Consider the following 16,201-nt stretch of genomic DNA (forward strand, 5'->3'; position numbering starts at 1 on the left):
GGACAATCCCTTTCTTGCGATCACCCCAGAACTTCAGGTCGCCGGAGCCCAGCGCATGCCTCATTCGTGATGGTGGTCGTGGTGCCTCTCGCCTGATTTCAGTTTTGCGAGGACGTTCCTACCCGTACTGTTAGCCACGGCCAGGCGAACCTGATGTGTGCTCTTTTAACGTACCTCCTCCGCCTCGCACCCTCTTCGTGCTCCTGAGCGCTGGGTGTCGTGCCAAGATTCCACGCCTTGACGAACCAGCGCTGCGTCCTGTCCAGGTACGACTCGGATCCTATGTCCTGCACATTGACGCGCACCCCCTCCCTACTAAAGACCACGCTCTCGCCCATCTGCTGGCGCGCCTGCGCCTGGATTTTGACCCAGGACACGTAGACTTGGTAGCAGACCACGGCCATCAAGCCGAGTACGACGAGTGTGATGAGCAGAGGAAGAAGCTGTCTGTGATGGACGTTAACCAGGCCGTTCTGGAATGTAGGGCGGCCGGGTGATACCGACTTTACCGTTGAAGGCGGGGTCTGCGACTTCTGTCTCCAAGCCATGACGGCGCTCTGTGGGCAGTGGACTTGATTGGAAGGTGCAATTGAGTGTCAAGTATCTTTATTGTCGAACTGCTCTGGCAACTCGCTCAGAGTTGGAGATCGTGTCCTAAATTTCGAGTTGTTGAAGCTCTGCTCTCTTACTCGGTATTCAAGAAGGTATCAGTCTGACAGAGCTCGTGGTTGTTGCAAGCTACACTGCACCTAGGCACCACGAGAGGTGGACTAATAAGAAGCAGTGCCGCGGCAAGGACCAACATTATCTCGATCCAGCGGCGGCTACTGTACTTACATGCAGTCCTCAGGCTTGCCATTCCAAAACTACTGTTTAGCCGCGTCATAGGCCCAGAAGAACATCCATCACAGGCCCACAGGTGGCGGCCTCAAATGCTGCCGATATTTCCGAGCCTCCGAAGCCCACTGTTTCACCACCAGCTGCGTACCTGTCGGCGCGGGAAGCGGGCGTTGTCAATCTTGGAACTTAGATAACATCGTGTTATGATTACCTTACTTACCGTTACACCGTATCTTACAAATACTGAAATCTTACACTCAGCATGTGTCATGTGGTATCCACAATCGTGCACGGGACTTCTAGATTGAACTTGACGTTAGTGTATGCATTTAAAGAGTCTTCGGATAACTTGGCAACGATAGCTTAACTTACCTGCTTTATCACGTGCGGTCACCGCACCAGCCACAATTCCAGTACACAGTGCGCTCCTAGCTCCGTCACGGGCAGCAGCGTCGCGAACCGTAGTCAGGCCCTCCGCCAAATCTGTTAGGACAGAAGCTCCAACCCCTGCACTGCGCGGGTACTTAGGCGCCAAACCGAAGCTTGCTCCACAGCCCGCCACCATCCGCCTACCGACGACACCTTGTCCAATTCCCGGGCCTGCCAAACTTCTGTTCCCAGGTTACGACTACATCGCACCAACACACAATCGCTGGCACCGTTGTCGAGGCTGCATTGCGGGCACACCAATTTGATCATACGGACACGCGCTACTGTACCTAGTGCACGGCCGCGCTCACCATGTCGGCTCCGCAAGACGGCTACGGCCAGTATCCGGCCCAGCAAGCTGGGGAGCAAGCTCCGTATCCCGATCAAGGTTATGCGAACCCGGCCGTTTCCCCGCCCCCGCCTGCCGGCGCACATCACCCCGCGGACCATGGCAAGAAAAAGAAGAGAGCATATGCCGCCGGCGCCTTCGAAGTTGGTGTGGGGGGGAATGCGGTACCGGGTGGTCAGGCACAACCGGTGGGCCAGTTTGGAGCCCCTGCGCCGGCATATGGAGGCTATCCGCAAACGGACGTCCAGCCCGCTGTCTACGGCGCCCAGCCACAGCAGCCCTACGGCATGGCGCAACCAGCTCCCCTGGGAGGCTATCCAGCTCCGGAGCCGTATCCGGCCGCCGGAGCTCCCCCGGCGCCGGTCGGTGTCGCCGGTCTTACCTCGGGAATGTCGGCCATGAACCTTGGTCCCGGGCCGCAACAACCCCAGCAGCTTCCGCCGCAGGCGAGGGCCGGTCCCTTGAACCAGCTCTACCCGACCGATCTCCTCAACCAGCCCTTCAATGTCTCCGAGTTAGATCTCCCTCCGCCGCCTATCATCTTGCCTCCGAATGTATGTCGAACCCTCCCGAAACTGTGGATGTCACAATCCGTGTTGACTTGCAATCACAGACGAGCGTCACGCCTTCGCCCGATGCGAACTGCCATCCCAAGTACGTGCGATCGACCTTGAACGCCGTTCCGACGACGCACTCCCTGCTCAAGAAGAGCAAGCTGCCTTTTGCCCTGATCATCCAACCTTATGCGGCTCTTCATGATTTAGACGACCCCGTTCCCATCGTCCAAGATCAGGTTATCTCGCGTTGCCGGAGATGTAGATCCTACATCAACCCGTTCGTGACCTTCCTGGACCACGGTCACCGGTGGCGCTGCAACATGTGCAACCTCACCAACGATGTGCCGCAGGCCTTCGACTGGGACGCCGCCTCCCAGAAGACTGTTGACCGATGGCAGCGACACGAGCTGAACCACGCCGTTGTCGAATTTGTTGCGCCGCAAGAGTATATGGTCCGGCCTCCGCAACCTTTAGTGTACCTCTTCCTTTTCGATGTCAGTTATGCTGCCGTGTCGACTGGTCTCCTCGCCACAAGCGCCCGGACCATTCTGGACAGCCTTAACAGGATCCCGAATGCCGATCGGCGCACCCGGCTCGGCTTCATCGCAGTCGACTCAAGCCTGCACTACTTCTCCGTGCCCAGGGACACCGACGAGAACGGGGAGACCAGCATGCTTGTGGTCAGCGATTTGGACGAGCCCTTCCTGCCAGTTCCCCAAGAATTGCTAGTCCCCCTGACCGAGTGCCGCAGCAGCATCGAGAATTTCCTGACCAAGCTCCCGGAGATGTTCGTCAACAACCAGAATAACGGATCTTGCATGGGTTCTGCGCTTAGGGCGGGGCACAAGCTCATCTCCCCTCTCGGAGGCAAGATTGTGGTTCTCAGCGCATCGCTGCCGAACGTGGGCTACGGCAAGCTCGACATGCGCGAGGACAAGAAGTTGCTGGGCACGTCCAAGGAGAGCGGCCTGCTGCAGACGGCTAGCAGTTTCTACAAGAGCTTTGCCGTGGAGTGTTCGAAGAACCAGGTTTCGATCGATATGTTCCTCTTTTCGTCCCAGTACCAGGATGTGGCATCGCTGAGCAACCTCCCGAGGTACACGGGTGGCCAAACTTGGTTCTATCCGGGCTGGAATGCCGGCCGACCCGAGGACGCCATCAAGTTCGCTTCCGAGTTTAGCGACTATCTCTCATCAGAGATCGGACTGGAAGCCGTCCTCCGTGTCCGGGCTACCACTGGGCTGCGCATGAGCACCTTCTACGGCAACTTCTTCAACAGGAGTTCCGATTTGTGTGCCTTCCCTGCCTTCCCTCGCGACCAGTGCTATGTGGTCGAGGTGGCTATTGATGAGAATTTGACCAAGAACGTCGTCTGCCTGCAGACAGCCGTGCTGCACACAACATGCAATGGCGAGCGCCGTATCCGCGTCATGACGCTTGCCCTGCCAACAACTACCAACCTAGCCGACGTCTACGCCTCGGCCGACCAGTGTGCCATTACCACGTACTTCACTCACAAGGCTGTCGAGAGGGCGCTCAGTAACGGCCTCGAGTCGGCCCGAGACCTTCTTCAGAGCAAGGTCACCGAGCTCCTGCAGACTTTCAGGAAAGAATTGGCCGGCGGCAGCATGGGTGGCGGCCTGCAGTTCCCATCCAACCTGCGTGGCCTCCCCGCCTTGTTCCTCGGACTGATCAAGCATGTGGGCCTCAGGAAGTCGGCGCAGATCCCCTCCGATCTCAGGTCCGCGGCTCTTGCCCTGCTGTCGACTCTGCCTCTACCCCTGCTGATTCAGTACATCTATCCACGGCTGTACTCTCTTCATGATATGCCCGACAACGCGGGTGTACCCGACCCCGAGACCAGCCAGATCGTCCTCCCCCCGCCTCTAAATCTGTCATCCGAGAGGTTTGTCTCGTACGGCCTCTACCTCATCGATGACGGCCAGACACAGTTCCTCTGGGTCGGGCGTGATGCTGTACCGCAGCTTCTCATCGACGTCTTCGGCGTGGCGGATCGGACGCAGCTGCGCGTCGGCAAGGGCTCGCTGCCGGAGTTGGACAACGATTTCAACGAGCGGGTGCGCGCTGTCGTTCAGAAGAGCCGGGACCATAAGTCGAAGGGAGTGGGCAGCATCATCCTCCCGCATTTGTACATCGTGCGCGAGGACGGTGAGCCGAACCTCAAACTGTGGGCCCAGACGCTCTTGGTGGAGGACCGGGCGGATCAGGGAATGAGCTATCAGCAGTGGATGGGGACATTGAGGGAGAAGGTCAGTATCTGATGGCCGGCGCGTATGGGATGAATGTATATGATGCTGATAGTTGCAACCGAACAGGTTGTCCAATGAGGAAGTCTTGTGGTAGCATGGGCACTATCTTTCTGTGTTGGCGTATAGGTAATGTTTGTGTCGATGAATAGATATTACAACCAAAGGCTCGAGAGAAGAGAAAGGAAATGCAAGTCCTTGGAAACCATGCCCTTCTTTCCTTTTTTCTTGTGCGTATTCCAACCCACTGACGAGCTTCGGCCTTGACCGGTGCTCTGTTGAAGCTTGCTGTAGACTGTAACATTCCTTTCCGATCTCTCATCCTCTAGATACTTCACTTTTTCTGAAGTCTCCCAACCAGGCCCCGCGGTTGTCATCTTCTGGTTACAGAGACCATGGCCGGCCTCACACCTTGGGGTCTTTGACATTTCCGCCCGAAAACAGCAACTTGGCGGCCCACCAGGCCAGCAGACCAGGCCTCAGGGGTCATGACAGAAAGGTGCGGTTCTTCCGCATGCAATGCCGGTTCTTTGACATCCGATGCAAGGGCAACGTCAACTGGAGATCTGCGGGACAAGGCAATCGGGCTGTTCGTCTCATGAGGATTGAATAGGTACATACCTACCTTGCCGACACCAGTAGGCGCAACAAGGGGGGCAGCACAGCCCTCGGGTATTGGGGCCAAGTCACATCTCAACATCTCAATTGGTCGTTTTTGAAACCAACCCCGAAAGTGCGCTTCTCTCTGTCGTTTCTTAAGTGGTCCGCAGCAAGCGGTCACAACCTGCCGGGCGACCGAAACAGTGTCCTGGCCCATAGCCCTTAGAAGTTGAAACAGTAGCCCGCGATCATTGGCAGCTTCAGGTTTGAGACAGCCGCCGAAGAGAAAGGAGAAAAGTGGGGCCTAACTCGTGCCACCAGAGCGCACGCCAAACAAGCGGTTACTGCAATGGCAGGTCTTCCCGGCGTTTAATTGGTGTGCCCGTTGGGCCGTTCGGGATATTGTATCATGCGGGCCCTACCCTCCAGCCCTCTTTCATCTGCTCACCTCATGTGAGGGCCTTGCTTGGTGGATGTGAACCATGGGACGAATTTAGCATGCCGGAGGGGATGCAGTGCGACAAGTGTGATAATGCTGTCCGTGATATGGCGCGCGAGGTTGTCGGCGCGAAGTTCGGGGGCATACACTCATGATGGTGAAAAGTCGGGAGTTAGGGGTCGAGGAAAATAAACATTGGATATTTGTACAACTTTCCGGCGACATCACGACAGGTCTCTCAGTTTGATTGTTTAAGCGCTCGTCCATCGCGAGTGAACTGCCGGTGGCCCGGCTCGTCCCCTAGGTGGGTTTGCAGCCCGGTTACGCCGCTCCGTCCGAGTGCTCTGTGTGATAAAGTTCTGTAAAGGCGGAGCTTCCGGAATCACCATCGATCCTTAGCCAACGGCACGGGCCACCTAGTTGGTCGCTTACGTTCTGGGCTCACTTGATGATTTCAGAAAGAGGCCGGAGTGGCCCTCTTACTGTGACCGATCCTTCGAGGCGGATGAGGGCCGACCTATTGTGTGTTGTAGGCTACTGTGTAGTGAAGCGTTTCTCAGGTTTGCTGCTCGCAATCGGAGTGACGGCGCCCAACGCGACACCCACCCAACATCCAGAACTGGTACTGGTAGGGACCCACCAATAGCCCCTGCCGCATGTCACCTCCATCCCCCGCCAGTGAGAGGGGCCCAGATCCAGGGATGGGCTGCCAAGCTCCCTTTCCGTTCTTCTACAACACGACCTCCTCTTTCTCGTTGACGGCAAGCTTCGGATCCTCTCCACATTCCTGTGCTGTCTCTGCGAAGATACTTTGGCTTTTGCGTCTGCTGTCGACGTCAACGAGAGCTCGCGCTCAGGCCATCCGTTCATTTCGTCCCAGTCCTAAGACTGTTAGGTCGGCCCAGCCCAGAAAGCGGGGCACTCTGTCGCGCGCCGTCTGAAGATTGCATTCACCTCCGCCGTCTTGCTGTCTCTGACAGTCCGCTCAACCCTAACTTTCATTTGCAAAGTTCAGGTACGTAAATCCTTGTGTGCGCATGTGTGGGAGACTGGATCATTGTTTTGTTATTTCCTTCCATTGTTTTATTTCTGATTTTTTTGAAACCGTCCCCTTGCCTTGCCCCTCCTCGACCTCTAAGGAACCCCGCTTGACCAGAGCAAAACACCATAGTTGGGGCATTCGCGATAGCGGCGTTGTGATCTGCGTGCTTTGCTTCCGAGAAGCTGGACAACTGGTCAAAAGTTCTGGTCATGTCGATACAAGCCGCTGCACTGCCCTCGCAGTGAAGTGTGGTCAGTCCCGAGCTTCAGGGAGCTTAGTCGCAGCTCCTCGAGTTTGGAACCGGGGGAGCCCCGAAAGGTGTAGACGAAGCGTCTGATCGCCAGTCCCCGTCCTCCCGCCACCCCACTGGTTGATAGCCTCAAGCGTGAGCTTCCCTCCGGTCTGTTCCGTCTGGCGTGTTCGATTGGAGCTTCTAGAAGCATATCGGCCCCTGGAGTTCTCTGTAGGGGAGCGCTTGACCCCTGACCGCCGCCATTGAGCACCTGCAATTCTGGAGAAAGCTAGTTGACCTCTGGCAGCTGAGCCCCTTACCTTCTCCCGCGATCTAGCTGTTCCCCTAAGCGGTAACTGCTGGCGTCAGTCTCTGTTCAGACCGACCTTCCGCTGCATGCCGTTTTCTTGCTGTTGGCTGCTCACTGTGTAGCTAACTTGCGATAGTTGCTTGGAACAGCTCTAGCCCCAAATCTGAGCCCGAGACCACGAGGGCCGGCCACCCTTCTTCAAACAAAGAATTCCCAACTGGCCAACGGGCCTTCCGTTTCGGCGTGCTTCTGTCTGGAAAGTGACATCTCGCGTCAGCTCCCATAAAGAAAAACGTCAGCGACAGGGGCAGCGTTTGTTGATATTCCGGGCACATTGGCCGGCTTTCGACGACACAAGTACCCGACACTCTGCCGACCGAGCTAGGCTACTTCTTGCTCTCAGCAAGCTGCAACATTCAGCTCAGCAGTTGCCAACTTGTACTACCGGCTGTCGCATCGAGAAAGCACCGCAAGCTCAAGACAACGTGCAACCATGAGTAACGCGCAGAATAGAGGTGGAGCTCGGAAGATTTCCTTCAATGTCAGCGAGCAGTATGACATCCAGGATGTCGTCGGCGAAGGTGCATATGGAGTCGTGTGGTATGCTCTGAGTCTAGGTGGCGCCGGTGGTCTGAGTCGAGGTAGAATCTGACCGTCTCGAATAGTTCCGCGATCCACAAGCCCTCCGGACAGAAGGTTGCCATCAAGAAGATCACCCCATTCGATCATTCCATGTTTTGTCTGCGGACACTGCGCGAGATGAAGCTGTTGCGGTATTTCAACCATGAGAACATCATCTCGATCCTTGATATCCAGAAGCCTCGGAGTTATGAAACCTTCAACGAGGTTTATTTGATCCAGGTATGGTGGCCTCTCGGTGACTTTTGATATCCTCTCTTCAGTCACTCATACAACCCATCAGGAGCTCATGGAAACCGACATGCATCGCGTGATCCGTACTCAAGAACTCTCGGACGATCACTGCCAGTATTTCATCTACCAGACCCTGCGCGCTCTCAAGGCGATGCACTCAGCCAACGTGCTCCATCGCGATCTGAAGCCGTCCAACTTATTGTTGAACGCTAATTGCGATCTCAAAGTTTGCGACTTTGGGCTGGCCAGGTCGGCGGCGTCACAGGAGGACAATTCGGGCTTCATGACGGAATACGTGGCCACCCGTTGGTATCGTGCCCCCGAGATCATGTTGACCTTCAAGGAGTACACCAAGGCGATCGATGTCTGGTCGGTCGGCTGCATTCTTGCAGAAATGCTTAGCGGCAAGCCACTGTTCCCTGGCAAGGACTGTATGTGGTTTGCATCCTAAAACTCCAGTCCGTTCGATACTGACTCTCGCACATAGACCATCACCAACTCACCTTGATCCTGGACGTCCTGGGAACGCCGACGATGGAGGACTACTACGGCATCAAGTCACGCCGCGCGCGAGAGTACATCCGCTCACTGCCTTTCAAGAAGAAAGTGCCCTTCCGGACACTGTTCCCGAACACGTCAGAACTGGCTCTCGACCTTCTTGAGAAGCTCCTCGCCTTCAACCCCGTCAAACGTATCACGGTGGAAGAGGCGCTCAAGCACCCGTACCTCGAGCCCTACCATGACCCGGATGACGAGCCAACGGCCCCGCCTATCCCTGAGGAATTCTTTGACTTTGACAAGCACAAGGATAATCTCAGCAAGGAGCAGCTGAAGCAGCTGATTTACCAGGAGATTATGAGGTGAGAGTCGCGGTGGCATTGTCTCAGTTACGAGCAAGGAACATGTCTCATGAGGCGGGCTGAGGTCCTTCATATCGGGTCATCGTTTCTCGATTTTTCTTTCTCACCTTCAGGATGTAGAGGACGGTGGCGGGATAAGCAGGGAAATGAGTAGTCGAAAGTTTTACGCATGGGAGACCTGAAGCCTTGGTTTGCACCACCCGACAGATGGATGGCAACGTTGTGCCTCTTCTATCATGAATATATGTAGGCCGTCGCCTCAAGGGAAGTGAAAGGTTGGTTTTGCGTTTCCATCTATTGTAGCCTGTTAGACAGTATTGGAGTTTTCACAGGAAGGCGTTACCCAGTTCCCTAAAGGGATTCGATTATCTTTTGTTCTATGATCAGCCGAAATACCCATACCGTCGTACTACACTCGAGAAACCTGTAACCTTCTAACAAACCTTCTCATCTCTTTTACCATGTTAGGCAGAGAACCCAGCTTTCCTTGAGCAGTCATCAAAATTGGCGACTGCCAGAGACGACGAGAAACAAATGGTAACCATTCATCCCAGTTCCCGTCCCGACTGTTCGCCCTGTACCTTATGTCCTTTTCAACTCCAGATACGTCATATAGTGTTTTTGAGTGAAGATGCCACATCGACCATTCGCCGAAACGCCACCCTGCCCGCACCGTTGATGCCAACTCCTCACGATTATGCCTTGCCTCTTGCTCCAACCAGCATGTGCCAATTAACCGCCCAGGCGAGAAGAACGGCTATACTTCGTAGATGATGCCGTTATGTTTTATCCGCTACGCACCGATCACCCAAACTTCAACACCCAACACCCCGAACTTTTCTCCTTCATCACTCAGCGGCTCGTTCCCGAACGTCTGGCTTGTGGAACTGACGCCCCGCTCGAGCGAGTCGTCCAGCCACAGTCCATACTTTCCATCGCCGGCGCCGAGCGAGAGGAAGTGTGGCTCACAGAGCATGTAGTACTCGTTTATGCCCGAGTATGGGAAGGCTTTGAAGCGGATTGAATGAGGGGTTGTCGAGCGAGAAGGTTGCTCAGCAGTGATCGTGGCTGTTCGCGTGTTGGTGGTGGGGTGGTTGTCGATAGCCGATGGCGGAGGAGGGAGCGGGGAGAGGACGGAGGCGCGCCAGAGGAAGCATTCGCCGGTGCCGAAGTATTTTGGTGCGGGATGCGGCGGGTCGGAAAGATAGGCGCCGAAGAGCTGGTGGGTATCGAAGTCAGCGGTGAATACTACTTCGGTTTGAGACGGCGGGTTACTCACACCACCCTCACAGTCCTTCACGCACAACACAAACCCAACCCGCTTTCCCTGATATTTTGCGCACTTTTCAAACAGCGTTGCCAGGCTGGCCCCGTCTTGCTCCAGACTATACACCAACCGCCACTCGTCCACAATTCCCAGCCGCGCCGGGACCATGATACGTATCTCCTCTGCGATCGGCTTCGTCAACAGCCGCGCATCATGCCTTGTCTCCTCGGAGAACCCCACCAATTGTAGCGGCTCCAACGGTGGTGGCGGCATCGGTGACGCGGTGCGGCGGGCATGCAGGAGATGGGTCGGGATGTAAACGTTGTCGAGGCCGTTCCCGTATCCGCTGGGCTTGTCCTTACCGTCGCCGTCGGGTTCGAACGTGCGCGCGTGCGGGAGACCGGAAGGAATTCGGGCGGACGCCGAGGGTTCACCCGAGAAGCGACGCACGAGGCCGCCCCAGAGGCTCGAGACGGATGAGGAGAGGAAGGTGGAAGAGCTTGGGGAGACGGGACCGCCCGGTGGGGTGATGGCGCCGGGGGACGAAGCGGGGGAGCTGTCGAAGTCGGGAGAGTGGTGCGAACGGAGGGGTTGGTTGAGATGAGAGGAGTAGAAGGTCATTTTTACTGTAATCTCTATGTCTGGATGGACTGTAAGTAATTGTTGGCGTTGTTTGCTAAAGGCAGCACCTCGGATCAGAATGTTTCGATAGCTGAAGCTCCGACAAGCGAACGGCGGGTTGCCTCATCAACAGATGAAGCTGTGTTGATCGGCTGTCAACGTGGAGGCCGTCAGTAACAGGCCACAATTGACGTGTCTTAGTAAGACGGGAATTGCCATGAATCGGCCGTTAAGGTAGTTCAGTCACTATGAAGACAGATGTTGAATGTCAAGCACGATCTGCAACGTTGTCTCAGTGGTTCAACTGTAACAGCCTGATAAGTACGAGAGAGCTACCCGTTGCGACTGTGTCAGCCTTGCCAAGAAACGCTGTGCGGGCTGAGACCCCATCTTATCGGTGGATCACGTAACCTGGCTTGAGGTGGGTCCAAGTACATGGTAATCCCGTGAGTACATAGGTACCTAATCACATACGAAGTACATAAAGTACATACACGCAATACCTTGGAATTCAACTGGAAGTTTGGTGTGACAAGGTTCAATGCAGAGGTTGCGTTACGGAAACGGTCAGGCATCTGTACTGGTAATTGCATAGGTACTTGGGTAACTAGAGTATCTAATACGTGTACGCAGAACACCAAGACGCACTTCGCTGAAGGACTCGCTTTAGGATATCATCCATGAATACTTTATATAAGATAAGATGCACGAACTATCCTCCCAACAAGCCCCGCGGGATGGGAGGCTTCGTGTATAGGACGCCGCCATGCTGTCTGGCTGGACATTCCGCAAGCTCTGCGCCGAGACCAACCCCTAATCAGAGCCTTTGACGAAGCGGGAGATGCCCTGCCAAACGCCTTCTGGCGTGGGCCGCTCAGCGCAGACATCGGGCTCGTACCCGAACTCGTGAATCAAGTGATCCCGGGTTGTTGGCCCAATAGTGGCAACAAAAGTGGTTCGATCTGGCCGCTTGGGTTTGGCCTTGCCAGTCGATTCATCAAGCATGTCCATGGCACTCAGCATACTGTCGCATCCGCTGGGTGAAAACACAACCACCCATCTCCTCGGATGGCCGGCTGTTTCTTCGAGACGCCGAGCAAATTCGTCCTTGAACGACTTCGATTCTCCAGTGCCATATACGACCACTTCGTCGACTTGCCACTCTGCCTCGGTTAATATCCTGGGAATAATATCTCGACGCTTCTCGCCCACAAGGAAAAGCAAGGGCGGCTTAGACTTGCGATCCCTGTACCACTCCCCGTAGTGCTCGAGGATGAAGGGAGCCAGCTTCTCGCCGGTCCCCGTATGCTCCCCAAAGACCTGTAGAGAGGGTATTTGAGGGACGGCTTTCAGAGCGCGTGTAGTCGCTGGCCCAACGCTGTAAACGGGCACGTCCTGGAGATGCGGCCATCCAACTTCACCTGCAGTAGCTCACCTTAGCTGTTTGATCTCCAGCCCGCCGAGACTGGAGTCTCACCTCTCTTTTCCTCAACGAGCTTTGTGAAGGCCTCGACGGCACGCTGAGACGTAAAGATGAGGCCGCCGTACGCGCTGTCCTCCGCCGTGCTTATGGACCTGTTTTGGACGAAACTGCGCACTTTCGCCATCCCTTGCTCGTCGAACCGGTGCTCGAGCACTGGAACGAACGACGGCTCAAACACTAGGCCATCTGAAGGAGTTGAGAATAGCTCCTCGTAGCTATCCCCAGGAACTGATTTGGTTTTGAGTAACAGGATTGGCGTCTTTTGTGTCATATTTAAACGTGAAATGAATGCCGGCTCCGTCCGTGTATACGGTTCAGTGTCAACAATGAAGCCTATGGCCAGCAAATGCCCGTGGTTCGTGCCGACTGGAAGTCTGGAACTTGGGAGAGACGGACCCACTTGCACACTAGGAGTGTATAGTAGTATGTAGTACAGTAAGCACCCACGTCTTATCGATAAGTCACATCTTGATTTCCAATGTCCGAGAATTGCCGGTTGGAAGCTTTGTTGGAGGATCACGGATGGGCTCCTGTTGTTATTGCTAATACTACTACTTTGTATGAGATGCAGTGGCCTATACATAGATACGAAGGTACTACCTAGTCTATTTCAGAGACACAGCTTCTTTCTCATTCGTTAGTGCATCCCGATGGCAGAAGAGAAGCCAGCAGAGCAGCCGGCCAACGCTCCAGTCGCGGTTACTGGAACGAGCACTGAGCCGCTAAAGAAGTTTCCGAAGGGTGTGGTCCTCGGAAAGGATGGGAAGCCGTCAGTTTCGAACGTCCATTGGTTTCCGCAACTCAGCTAACTCGCTCCTGTTCCAGCTGTCGCTCCTGCACCTCCTTCGCAGCCTGGGCCTCGCAAACCAAGTCTTCCCTCAAAGCCGCAGCACCCGCGATGCCACCAAAAGACTGCCCACCAGACGTCGAAACACTAGGTCGCAGTACCTGGACACTCCTTCACTCGATCGCGGCGACCTACCCGTCTACGCCGACTCCGAAAGAGCAGACCGACCTGAAGAGCTTCATGCGCCTCTTCTCAAAGCTGTACCCGTGCTGGGTGTGCGCCGAAGATTTTCAGAAGTACATGGAGAGGCAGGACGTGAAAACCGCGAGCCGGGACGAATTCGGAAACTGGCTGTGCGAGGCGCACAACGAGGTGAACAGAAAGCTGGGCAAGCCGACATTTGACTGTAAGAGGTGGGAGGAAAGATGGAGGACGGGGTGGAAGGACGGAAGTTGCGATTGAGAGGTGGTCAAAGGGCGGTCTGTTTTCAATCTTGAATTATGGGACGTTGGATGAGACGGAGTTCGGCGTGGGGGTTCCAGCGTGGGTATGTGTGTAACGTGGTTGCGGCTCTGTCTTCTCTCCTCTCTCAGCTGATGGTGGCATCGAGGCTCATGATACCTCTCAGTTATTCGGGCATAGCGACGGAAATAGACGGGATCTAGACCGAGCCCAAAATCAGCTCCACACATAACACCAGCGGCCGATGCCTGAACTTCGACAAACTTTGGGCACCGTCCAGCTGGTCTTGGCAATAAGCAGCACCCGGTAGGGCCCGGCTTAGACTCGGATGGTCCCGCCAGTCGGGCCGGCAGTGGACTTGCATGACATCACCGACTCGTAAACGAGAAACATCGGCCCATCATCTTGCATACAATGCGCACAACGATCTAGTACGGCATAACCGGCAGGATGTGTGTCAGTCGCAGCTGCCTTCGGCCGCGGGCCTTAGCCTTATCAGATGGCCTGATCACAGCCTGCATCATACATCCGCCCTCCAAACATTTTTGTCTCTAGTGGACTGGCGTAACGTGCTTCATCGCGAGACCTCCAGCGATACCGGCCCTTGCGCCCGCGTAACGACATCCTCAGTGCTTATAAAAGACTCGTTGACGCTCCAGGAGAAGCAGAGATAATTCCCATCGAATTCGGTTGAATAAAGCACGCAATTCAGAACACTTCAAAAATGGCACTCGATATCAGGGAACAGGGCCTCAAGAAGCCCGTTGCAGTCTCAGAGTATCTCTTTCGGAGATTGCACGAAATCGGCATCCGCTCCGTCCATGGCGTTCCCGGCGACTTCAACCTGGTGGCCCTTGACTACATCCCCAAAGCCGGCCTCAAATGGGTTGGCAGCGTTAACGAACTCAATGCAGGTATGCATAGCCTCAGATGAGGGCTCGTTTAAGGGGCTGATTAACAAGATCCCAGCTTATGCCGCCGACGGCTACGCCCGCACAAAAGGCATCTCAGCTCTTGTGACCACTTTTGGCGTGGGAGAACTGTCCGCCATCAACGGCTTGGCAGGCGCCTATTCTGAGCACATCCCCGTCGTCCACATCGTCGGTTGCCCGTCCACCATCTCGCAGCGCAATGGCATGTTGCTGCATCACACACTCGGCAATGGCGACTTCAATGTCTTTGCCAACATGAGCTCGCAGATTTCGTGCGACATCGCCCGCCTCAACAAGCCGGCTGAGATCGCCGAGCAGATTGACCATGCGCTGCGCGAGTGCTGGATCCGCAGCAGACCGGTGTACATCATGCTCCCAACCGACATGGCCGAGAAAAAGATCGAGGGCGCTCGCCTCGATACGGCCATCGACCTCACCGAACCCCAGAACGATCAAGATCGGGAGGACTACGTCGTGGACGTCGTCCTGAGGTACCTCCATGCCGCGAAGTGTCCCATCATCCTGGTGGATGCCTGCGCCATTCGCCACAGGGTGCTTCAGGAAGTGCATGACTTGGTTGAGAAGACCCAGCTCCCTGTGTTCGTGACACCCATGGGCAAGGGGGCCATCAACGAGAGCCACCCCTCGTACGGCGGAGTGTATGCTGGGACGGGATCGCACCCGGACGTCTGCGAGCGGGTTGAGTCGGCAGACTTGGTCCTCTCGATTGGTGCGCTCAAGAGCGACTTCAACACGACCGGCTTCTCCTATCGGACCTCGCAGCTTAACACGATCGACTTCCACTCCACCCACTGCACGGTTAGGTACTCTGAGTACCCCGGCGTCACCATGCGCGGGGTTCTCCGCAAGGTAGTTGAGCGGGTCGACCTGAGCAAGCTCGCTCGGCCGCCGTCCCCGGAGGTTGTCAATGAGGTGGCCAAGAACAGAGACAGCTCCGAGACCATCACGCAAGCGTGGTTCTGGTACGTCATACTTACATTGTTTTCAAACAACCCCTTCATGACCGTCTTGGGAACACAACCGTTCCTAAGAACGCCCTGGTTGGAGTAACATAGCTGACACTGCTGGGCAGGCCTCGCATTGGGGAGTATCTGAAGGAGAACGACATCGTGGTCACAGAGACGGGCACGGCCAACTTTGGCATTTGGGAGACCAAGTTCCCCCGGGGAGTGACGGGCATCAACCAAATCCTCTGGGGCAGTATCGGCTGGTCAGTCGGCGCCGCCCAGGGCGCTGCGTTAGCGGCGAAGGATGCGGGTGTTGACCGCCGAACTGTCTTGTTCGTCGGCGATGGGTCGTTCCAACTTACGGCGCAAGAGGTGTCGACCATGATTCGGCATAACCTGAAGATTACCATGTAAGTCCGCGGGGCTCACTCGACCCACTGACTGACTGGACTGACACGCTCGCAGCTTCCTCATCTACAACGATGGCTTCACTATCGAGCGCTTCATCCATGGTATGGAAGCCGAGTACAACGACGTCGCGCGCTGGAACTACACCGAGGTGCCGACCGTGTTTGGCGGGTCAGAGAAGCAGGTCCGCAAGCTTGTCATCAAGACAAAGGAGGAACTCGAGAAGCTGCTGGTCGACAAGGAGTTTAACGAGGCTGGTGGGCTGCAGTTCGTCGAGCTGTGGATGCCGAAGGATGATGCGCCAAGGGCTCTGAAGATTACCACCGAAGTGGCTGCCAGGAACAACGCGAGGGTTGAGTGATCATGGGAGCTTACAGTGTACTTCGGCAAAGGCATGGATAGAATGGGATGGAAGGGCCTGAATTATGGTGGACGCGCGGGACGGAATCAAAATCTATTGCTCTGCCTACCATGT

The 16,201-nt window shown here is 55.7% G+C and overlaps 7 protein-coding genes across 7 annotated transcripts; 4 read left to right on the plus strand and 3 right to left on the minus strand.

Annotated features, from left to right (window-relative positions):
- Window positions 1–60: 60 nt before the first annotated feature.
- B0T15DRAFT_493658 (uncharacterized protein) lies at window positions 61–548 on the minus strand (the record flags this gene model as incomplete). Its single annotated transcript, XM_062866957.1, has 3 exons — window positions 61–118; window positions 175–447; window positions 505–548. 3 exons carry the CDS (start codon window positions 546–548, stop codon window positions 61–63), a joined length of 375 nt encoding a protein of 124 aa, XP_062721279.1.
- Window positions 549–1,221: 673 nt separating this feature from the next.
- On the plus strand, window positions 1,222–4,457 carry B0T15DRAFT_555721 (uncharacterized protein; the record flags this gene model as incomplete). The annotated part of the gene is made up of 2 exons (XM_062870400.1): window positions 1,222–2,172; window positions 2,232–4,457. Exons 1-2 carry the CDS (start codon window positions 1,582–1,584, stop codon window positions 4,455–4,457), a joined length of 2,817 nt encoding a protein of 938 aa, XP_062721280.1. The 5' UTR covers window positions 1,222–1,581.
- A 2,781-nt stretch (window positions 4,458–7,238) lies between these two features.
- B0T15DRAFT_199427 (kinase-like domain-containing protein) lies at window positions 7,239–9,067 on the plus strand. Its single transcript, XM_062862557.1, has 4 exons — window positions 7,239–7,665; window positions 7,731–7,926; window positions 7,988–8,369; window positions 8,426–9,067. The coding sequence occupies exons 1-4, from the start codon at window positions 7,559–7,561 to the stop codon at window positions 8,800–8,802; spliced, it is 1,062 nt and encodes a 353-aa protein (XP_062721281.1). The 5' UTR covers window positions 7,239–7,558; the 3' UTR covers window positions 8,803–9,067.
- Window positions 9,068–9,591: 524 nt separating this feature from the next.
- On the minus strand, window positions 9,592–11,034 carry B0T15DRAFT_555727 (TLD-domain-containing protein; the record flags this gene model as incomplete). Its single annotated transcript, XM_062870401.1, has 2 exons — window positions 10,078–11,034; window positions 9,592–10,017 (listed from the first exon to the last, which is right to left on the minus strand). Exons 1-2 carry the CDS (start codon window positions 10,684–10,686, stop codon window positions 9,592–9,594), a joined length of 1,035 nt encoding a protein of 344 aa, XP_062721282.1. The 5' UTR covers window positions 10,687–11,034.
- A 224-nt stretch (window positions 11,035–11,258) lies between these two features.
- Window positions 11,259–12,536, minus strand: B0T15DRAFT_574826 (tetrapyrrole biosynthesis, uroporphyrinogen III synthase). Its single transcript, XM_062870970.1, has 2 exons — window positions 12,164–12,536; window positions 11,259–12,107 (listed from the first exon to the last, which is right to left on the minus strand). Exons 1-2 carry the CDS (start codon window positions 12,438–12,440, stop codon window positions 11,500–11,502), a joined length of 885 nt encoding a protein of 294 aa, XP_062721283.1. The 5' UTR covers window positions 12,441–12,536; the 3' UTR covers window positions 11,259–11,499.
- A 113-nt stretch (window positions 12,537–12,649) lies between these two features.
- B0T15DRAFT_199737 (ERV/ALR sulfhydryl oxidase domain-containing protein) lies at window positions 12,650–13,869 on the plus strand. Its single transcript, XM_062862560.1, has 3 exons — window positions 12,650–12,938; window positions 12,995–13,503; window positions 13,585–13,869. The coding sequence occupies exons 1-2, from the start codon at window positions 12,820–12,822 to the stop codon at window positions 13,416–13,418; spliced, it is 543 nt and encodes a 180-aa protein (XP_062721284.1). The 5' UTR covers window positions 12,650–12,819; the 3' UTR covers window positions 13,419–13,503; window positions 13,585–13,869.
- Window positions 13,793–16,140, plus strand: B0T15DRAFT_199727 (thiamine diphosphate-binding protein). The gene is made up of 4 exons (XM_062862559.1): window positions 13,793–14,332; window positions 14,388–15,333; window positions 15,444–15,728; window positions 15,784–16,140. The coding sequence occupies exons 1-4, from the start codon at window positions 14,143–14,145 to the stop codon at window positions 16,085–16,087; spliced, it is 1,725 nt and encodes a 574-aa protein (XP_062721285.1). The 5' UTR covers window positions 13,793–14,142; the 3' UTR covers window positions 16,088–16,140.
- The last annotated feature ends 61 nt before the right edge of the window (window positions 16,141–16,201 follow it).

This window comes from Chaetomium strumarium (genome assembly GCF_033439665.1).
Source record: "Chaetomium strumarium strain CBS 333.67 chromosome Unknown B0T15scaffold_4, whole genome shotgun sequence".
NCBI classification, from domain to species: domain Eukaryota; kingdom Fungi; phylum Ascomycota; class Sordariomycetes; order Sordariales; family Chaetomiaceae; genus Chaetomium; species Chaetomium strumarium.